General features: G+C 39.2%; 1 protein-coding gene across 2 annotated transcripts in view; it reads left to right on the top strand.

Annotated features, from left to right (window-relative positions):
• NRF1 (nuclear respiratory factor 1) overlaps positions 1 to 4,622 on the top strand; it is a 40,374-nt gene extending 35,752 nt beyond the window's left edge. For both annotated transcript variants that reach the window (XM_075273901.1, XM_075273900.1), the window contains one exon: positions 3,703 to 4,622. In XM_075273901.1, coding sequence (XP_075130002.1) covers positions 3,703 to 3,866 — 164 coding nt within the window. In that variant the 3' untranslated portion in view covers positions 3,867 to 4,622. The remainder of the gene's footprint in view (positions 1 to 3,702) is intronic.
• The last annotated feature ends 4,336 nt before the right edge of the window (positions 4,623 to 8,958 follow it).

Genomic DNA, 8,958 nt, shown 5'->3' on the forward strand with positions numbered 1-8,958 from the left:
TGAATCAAGCCCATTGTTCCGCACTGCAGACCTGTCTTGGGCAGTCTTTCCTTGGCCTCTTTATGTAGTATATAGAAATATATGCTTTTCATGCAGTAACATATATTAAGTGCCTTGTCTAATTTTACCTCCGAGTGGGGTCATTGTGAGTAATAATTTAGATTGCCATCATATACCTTTCGATGACATTACCACACCCCTCTCCCCAGATAATCTTCATCCTTACTTGTCTAATTCAGTGAACATGTGCAGATTATTTACATTTACCCATTGATAGAAATAGTGCTGTACAGTGCACACTTTGGTGGTTGGAGTAGCTAAAATGAATTAACTTTTTAGATTATTGGTTTAGAATTGCTGAATGACATACATGCTTTTATTAGAATATGCATATTGCCCCACTATTGCACACGTTTGATTTTATTGATTTACAATGGATGCTTAAGTCAGATACAATTGCACCTTTCCCCCCTCTTTTAGCCAAATTGTACGACATTCTTCGCCACACAGGGCATCACTACTGCAGTTTTTTTGTTGTTGTTGTTGTTGTTGTTTTTTTTTTGCTTTGGCCATGTGGTTTTATCTAGAGTAGGTGACAACACAGACAAGACCTTATGACTATTACTATGCCAAGCAGTGCTGTGGATGAAATAGTAGTTTTCTAGCCAGAAAAGTAATGCTACCTTGTCTGCACTGTCCCATGTGCCCCTACTGTAATGCATTTTCCTATGTCCAGCACGGCAGCTCAGTGGTTAGCACTGCAACCTTGTAGCACTTGAGTTCTGGGTTCAAATCCTGCCAAGGACAACATCTGCAATGCATTTGTATGTTCTCCCCATGTTTCCGTGGGTCTCCTTCAGGTACTCTGGTTTCCTCCTACACTCCAAAGACATACTGATAGGGAATGTAGATTGAGAGCCCTATATGGGAACAGTGACTGTCAATGTCTGTAAAATGCTGTGGAATATGATGGCGCTATAGAAGTAAGCATGATAATAATAGGCCCTAATTTTATGATATTTGGCTTGTATCAGATTAGCTCAGTGGTTTGTCTGTCTCTTTGAAATTTGGTCTGTGAATGGTGTCCACTAGGTAAACTTAGCTTATGTAACGGTTAACATTAGAAAGGGGGCAATGTTTTTTGCTGTTTGTTGTTTTTTTGTTCTTATCAAATACAGGTTATGTGATACTGAAAAAAAACTTAGTAGGTTTTTCATTAGTTTGGTATGTTTACACAAAATGTGCTTTTATTCTCAGTTGAGCAGATTTATTAAGACTGGCATTTTGAATGACGGTCTTAATTTAGGATAGAATGGTACAAGACTTTGCTGAATTATCAATAGGCTTCAATCTCTCTATGAATCAAGTGCACACCTACTAGAAAACTGACGTGAGTTATAATAAACATGTCTGGTTGAAGCATCTCAGCCCTGCTTTGTCCACATTTTGAGAAAGTGGCAGGAGAGGTGCGAAACGGGATGTGCTGCATCTTTGGGGCGAGAAAGGACCTTGTGTCAATGATATGCAACATTATCACCAATTATATTGTAGAGTGGTTGATAAATTCTTCCCATTGTTTATGATCCACCAAAATGGCTATCATTTAACTTCTCTTTAGTAAACACTCAAATCTTCTGCTTCCCATTTAAGTATTGACTACTATTGAAAGGGGAGTGCCCAGTGTATGACAATGTATCATAGTCTTTTAGTCCTGGGTGTTATTTCATACTGTACCTGTACATGTATACATGGAGCACAGATTGCAATTTCTGGTATTGGTGACTTGGGTAGCTGGTTATCTGAGTTGGAGAGACGTGAGCTTCTTTTAATAAAACTGAAAGGGTCTTAATCCCCCACTTTGGATTATGAACATGTGCAGACTAGATTAGCCTAATCAAAGCCCCACGCCTGACCAGATGCAGTGTCGGGACAATCACAAACCTGATTAATACTTGTCAAGGGCTTAACCACTCCACTGTCTGCTGAGCTCTAATACCAGGCAATGCGTGTGCTATGGCCCTGTGGGCTGCCATCACTGAACTGCAGGAATGTAGAGTGTGCCGACAACCAGCTAGTATCCGTATAAATAGCTCCGAAATCTGGATGTACTTGTAGAATGTATATACTGGAAAGACTTCTGCAACTATATGTGATATTTTCACATTGAAACAAGTAGCATTAATGTTTCCCGGTGACCCACCTGGGCTACACAGAGGCTCATTGTCACATCTGCTTAATTTTAACAATGTAATGATGGTTGTTAACAGCTCAGTCTATCTCAATACAGAAAGTCTTGTTGTACCCCAGACTATATAAATTGTAAAATGTGGTGCAGCATGTTTGTCTAATTTGTGTGGGTGTCTCTGGCACTCACCTCTACACTGAGCATGTAAAATTTTGCATAACCTAATATTTTTTCTTCACATGAGATAAGCCACTGCTTATTCGCCTTTACTCATTGAAACTATTTGCTTTATCTGATGACTGCTACTGAAGTTGTGTGGGCACCTTTATCTGCTGTCAGACATATGCCACATATGTTAGACTTGCTGTGATTAAACTTTAATAAAGTTACTTGTCATTATATTCCTGATAACGTTTAGGGGCACATGAATCAAATGGTGTTTTGCCCTGGTGGATTAATTCCTCTGTTGCCGAGTTATCAATGTTAGAGATGAGCGAGTACTATGCGAAACTCCCATTTCAAATAGCACGCACTCATAGGAATGTATTGGCGCAGCTGACACGCAGGGGGTTAAAGCGGCCGGTCACCGGCAAGGTCAACGTGCTGGCCGCTTCCATTCATTCCTATGGGTGCGTGGTATTCAAAACGGCCATTTCGAATAGTACTCGCTCATCTCTAATCACCATCCTTGTCCATATGCAAATGAGCACTTTTATGTGATGGTAACACATCATTTGAATATTACTAAAATTGCCAATAACTTGGCACAGGGGAACCCATTCCAAAGAGCAAAACTCTGTCATGCAGGTGATCCCAACTTCTCTGTCTGCGGTGCTTGGTTGATATGCTGGGCTCTGGTGAAAAACTCCCCTTTAAATGCTTTAAAAACATAGTTGCCTGCATGTAGACCTTTATAGTTCCCATATCATGAAATGATATCGACAGAAGAATTGGTACCGTCCAATAAAATAGTAGCAGCAAGTAGTTTGCAGTTTAGTATTAGTACCATTGTCTCTGTGTAGGGTCTGTCAGCAGTTTGGAGCACTGAAATGGCTGACAATACTAAATATGTAATGTGTAACATACCTATGAGGGAATAAAGTATGTAGATGGTCACAATAGCTGCATGTCAAGAAAAAGAAGTTTTAATCTGCCGCCTCTTACCATCCAAAATTTCTGGCTTCTCTGTCCACCCAGCTGCTTTTGTATATATACACACATATATATATATATATATATATATATATATATATATATATATATATATATATATATACGCACTATAATTGATGGAGCGGGATCTATTAGATGCAAAGAAATGATGTTGGTGGAGATAGTGAAAGGTGCTCTTTAAAGGGTTAATTGTAGATGTTCTCTTTCGACATTGTAGTTGGGCATTAGCATTGTGTCACTGAATTAATTTTACTTACTCTACTTTAATTTTTTTTTTTTTTTTTTTTTTTTTCACTTGTTCTAGTTTTCATGTTACTAAACCTTTTGTTCTTCGTGCCTTACAGGACTAGTACAGATACCAGTCAGCATGTATCAGACGGTGGTCACAAGCCTGACGCAGGGTAATGGACCAGTGCAAGTTGCCATGGCACCAGTCACTGCACGGATATCGGATTCTACGGTCACAGTGGATGGGCAGGCCGTGGAGGTGGTTACTTTAGAACAGTGATGTTTACGCCAAAAAACAGAATTGATGTAATTTCCTGTTTCTCTCATGCTCCTGATGTAATGAACAGAGTGGTTTTAGAGACTTCTGCAGATCCTACCATAGCTTGGACCCCTGTGCTTTTGAAGTGGTCTTCAATGCTCCACTTTTTTTTTTTTTTTCTTTTTTTTTCTCGGCCCCAAAAGTGTTTGACCATATAATAATGTGTCCCCCCCTTCATTTAATTTATTTCAATAAAATAAATATCAAGCATACATGTATTTTAACACCGCCATATTACATTAGAGCATATAGTGCACTGTGGAGGATCACCTCAATGACTGTTTACTTGGTTCTTAACTGACTGTTTCATGCCATCATAGTGGACTGGCTTTATGATGGACTGCTTTCGGATGAAAGACTTTACCAATTTTAATGTTTTCCTTTGTTGGGCTAACCTGTTCACGGCAACCACTTCTCCAGTTTATCTATGGCACCTTGAAGAGTTATTTAAAATTTACATCGGAACCTGTTGTGAAAAAGGAATCCTACCGTTCTCCGCTTTCTGCTGGTACTTGTAGTTAAAGAACCAGGTACCAGCCTGATCTTGGACTAAAGAGCATTTGCCTCATGAAATGAATCAAAATGGGGCCTGACAAATCCAGGATTTTCACTAAACATCTCAATCATAAAGCATTGACTTTATGGAAGAGGGAACGTGCCAAAGCAATGTTTTCAGTCGTACTGTGCTTGTAAATGTTGGGAGATATATTAAATCTTCAGAGGTATACTCTGAAACTAAACAAACTAGTGGTTTTCGGGGAGGGGGGGATGGGGAAGACACAAAAAAATAAAGCATCATATGACCTTTATGTGTTTGCCACTCATATGTTGTAACGTATCTCCATGTTAACCTGAATTGTATTGTGTGATTTTCTGTGAGGCGTTTTCAGGACTATAGATATTGATGACTGATTGATTTCTCAGTGTCTGATTGATGAGGGGTTGGTATCCCCTCTATAGCCGCTGTTTACATCAGTTCCCAGAACATAGACCCAGAATAGAGCTGGAAGCAGACTTTCGCTGGGTTCACACCAGCGCTCGATCTCAATTTTCAGGTTTCCATCTTCTGCCGACAGAAGACGGAAACCTGGCAGACTGTGACCGCCGGTGAGCGTTTTGTGCTCTCCATGGCGAAACCGTTTTCTTTTTAACTGGACACAAAGTCCTGCATGTCGGACTTTGTGTCCAGTTAAGGAAAAAAAAAAATTGCTTTAGCCGCGGAGAGCGCAAATGCTCACAGGCGCTCACGGCCGGACACTTTCCAAACCCGTTCAAATGAATGCATTTGAGAACTGTCCTGTCCAGTTTCGGGCAGGAAACGGAAACCTGCAAAACGGAGACCCTGGGCGCAGATGTGAACGAGCCCTTATCTGTTCTCAGCTCTGGGTCAAGTACATGGCAGCTGATCTTCAGTAATCTGGTCTGCCCACCACACAGAGAACAGAGATGTCTGCTTTTGGCTTTATTCGTTGTAGGTGAGCTGGATATCTGATCCTGACTAAAGTGATATTGGTGAACACTCCCTAAGGCTGTATTCGCAAAACACTGTTCCATCCAGCAAACATAATCTGTGTGTGGCCCATAGTTCCCAGACTGACTGCAGCCATTTGAAATGTATCATGGTGCTAGAAAGCCCTCCATTCAGTACTGTAGTGATCCAGCTGTTCATGAGCTCACTACATCATAACTCACTCGTTCTAGTCACATAGCCATGTTCAGTCCAATAAATATGGCCCCCATATGTACCATATTTTGCAGATGGAGCTCTGTTGTGTGAATATGGCCTTAGAATAGGTCATTAATGTTGTGTAGTGCGGAAAACCCTTTTATGCTGCTCATTTCATTTTCACGACCCTTCTGTCCCCTGACATTGAACACTGGCGCATATCTACAATATCTACATGGTCAAATTATTCTTTTTTTTATATATATATATATATATATATATATATATATATATATATATATATATAAAAAATGCAAGTCATAATGTAAAAATGGAATCTATGTAGCTGAAAAGATAACCAGGCTTTGAGAAAGTTCTTCAGAATTAGAATACATTTATCATAGAACTTTTTTTATAGGGGTCCTTTAAGACTTACAATAGACATTTGTGACATATCGGTCAACAACTGCTCACGCGGTTGCCCAACAACTAAGTAGCATCACTGTTGCTTTGTTTTTTCAGTTGCCTTAGAATGGTCCATGACTGATCAGACATTGGTAGGATGCCCTGAGATACCATAAATCCATAAAATGCAGTGATGCTATGTGGGCCGACAGCTCAGCTCCAAAGCAGAGTGATTGACTACGGCAGCCAATTCCATTTCTGCTTTCATTCTCCAAAGATCCTCGCTAAATAAATTTGTTGCTTTGGGTTGCTGCTTCTTCATATATATATATATTTTTTTTTTGGTTGTTTTTTGGGGGGGTTTTGTTTGCTGAATGAAAACAGTAAAAAATAGTGTTAATGGACAATTTTACTGAAAATCGGCCTGGTTTTCAAAGTTTCCATGTCTGCATGGTTTTGTAGGTAAGCAGTCTGTGTTGGCAGTCTGTGTTGTGGCCTCCTATGTTTACCTGTAGTCAAATCCTTCCCTTGTCCAATCTGAATTATTCAGAGTTCATGATACTGATTGGTTGAGGGCAGGTACTGCAGCTACTACTTGTCTGGCACTTAGGTGGAGCGTAGTAGTTTGTGGACCGATGTTGTGGCTCTAGTGGTACCATACACCTTCTCTAGCTGTTGACTGTAGACATGCACACTCTGACTGTTTTTTTTTTTTGTTTGTTTTTTTTTTCTTGTGGTCCGACTTGCCAGAGAGACTATATTTCAGAAGTACCTTATTTTTCCAAAACTCGTCGTTTTTCATCTTGGATATATGTGTTTGGCCAACTTCCGCTCTCTCCAGCCCTGTCGTAATACACTCCCAGAATACTTACTCTGTCACTCCTGTTTCTGGGCTGTGAAGTTCCAGTTTTGGGTGGAATCAGAAAAATTACTGACTAATTCTTATGTTATGCAACAAGCTATGGAACTAATTCTACAATATCAATAACTGTATATTTACTTTCATAGGAATTCAATCACTGGCTTTTTGCTTAAACTAGAAGAGCTTTGTTACTTCGGTCTGACGATGGCTGTCAGACGTTTATGAAGGCGCCGGGGACTGAGTTGAGCTAGAGGGGTCGGAGTTGGTGTTTTGACCTCCATTCCTCTGACTCCTTTCAGGTTAGATATGGGTGCATTTGTAAAAAGCTGTCAGAGTTTTAACTTGCGGGTTAACTGATTCCAGTGTGTGTTTTTATCCATTTTGTGCTGTTTTATTTTCATATATATATTTAATCAGGAAATTCAAAATTCTTGCTGGAATTTATACCAATCCTTTATTTTACAAATAAGCACAAATTAGTTAATTTTTCAATAGGTGTAAGCAGAAATCGGCAGTATAATTTGACACAGGCTGATATATTTCAGTGTAAGGGCCCAACACTGAAATTACTACAAAGCTCTGAATTTAACTTTTTTTTGTTTTTTTTTTAGTATTGTAAATATGTTGTGAATATAATGGAGTATAGTGTATTCCTAAATTGTTACTCCCCAATGACTTTAAGTTTTTAGGGTGGTGGTTAAAAGAAACCTGCATGTGAAGCTCATTTTTCTTAACATTAACTTGTAGATATCAAATGTAAAATCTAATCCCTTTAAAAAAAATAATAATAATTTATGTGCTCTCCAGAAACAATCAGCAAGCTGGCTCAAATTGCTGTCAATTGGTATTTGTTTTGCATCTTTCTTGATTACAACTTGAATGAATACCCTGGAAAGCTAAGCTCCTTAGCAAGTTTGTGCCAATGTTAATGAATCTGGTTTTAGCATATTCTGTGTATGTTCTGGCAACTGCTGTGAACAACTGATCGGTAGGGGTGCTGGTTGTCAGACCACTAACAATCTGATATTGGTGACCAATCCTTAGACTGTATTCACACAACAGAGCTTAACTCCCAGACTGAGCGGTGATGGAACTTGACAACATAGTAATATAAAGCAGTCAGTTCACTACTGTAGCGATATGGCTGTTCGGGAGCTCACTACATCATATCTTATTAGTACCAATCACACAGTCATGTATAGTCCAGGAAATGAAGGGTGGTTGGAGAAAGTGCAAAATCCAGCCAAGTGGAGGTCGCTGGAAAACTGGGAGGAAAAAAAAGCAACTTGCGTATCTGGCAAATCATCTGTCCCTCTTTGTCTACAGTGCAGTCACCGGCCTCAGACCACTGCAGCCAAGTAAATAGAGATAATATGGGAGGAATCATAAACCAGAACTGAAATGGTGGTGAAATTCACCAGGGAAGTAATGAGTTGTAGGGTTATTATTTTATAGCCTATATCCTCCCTTGGCTAGATTTTACCTGATCTCGGAAACCCCTGGAATACTTGTATTTGTTGTTCATACACTAATGACCCCTAGTATCTTCATTAGGTATTAGTGTCAGGCTGTTATTATGCATATCTTATATAATGCATAGTTTGTCATTTTTCATATATACCAACTTTTCAACACTGATAATATTTACATTGAATAAAAAACACTGAACGCTTGCCTTTTTACCTGTTTTCAAATGTTTTGGGTTTTTTTATACCCCAAACAAAAATACTTGCGTCCAAATGCAGTTTCATCTTTTTAGTAGCACAGTATCATAAGCTTGAAGCGCCAAATAAAGACACACAATTGCAGATCTGTTAGAAGCAGCTTGATGATGGTTTCCATGTAGCAAACTATTGTTCAAAGATGCTAGCTATATTTGTTGTACTATATATTTTAAGTTTATCAATGTGGCACTTCACTTTTTTTTTTTCTTACAAAAACATTAAGTTATTAAACTTGTGTAAGTGCTGCATAGGGTGGGTTTGGGGGGTTTCTTCACCCCTGGTTTTCCCTTATTGCCTCCCATTATCCTATGCTCATAGTAACTGATAACCCAGAAGTTACTTCAAATTTGTGTTACTCAATTATTCCTAGGGGTTGAAGGATATTTCAGTGCCCCG

The sequence above is a fragment of the Leptodactylus fuscus genome, chromosome 5 (genome assembly GCF_031893055.1).
Source record: "Leptodactylus fuscus isolate aLepFus1 chromosome 5, aLepFus1.hap2, whole genome shotgun sequence".
Classification (NCBI taxonomy): Eukaryota; Metazoa; Chordata; class Amphibia; order Anura; family Leptodactylidae; genus Leptodactylus; species Leptodactylus fuscus.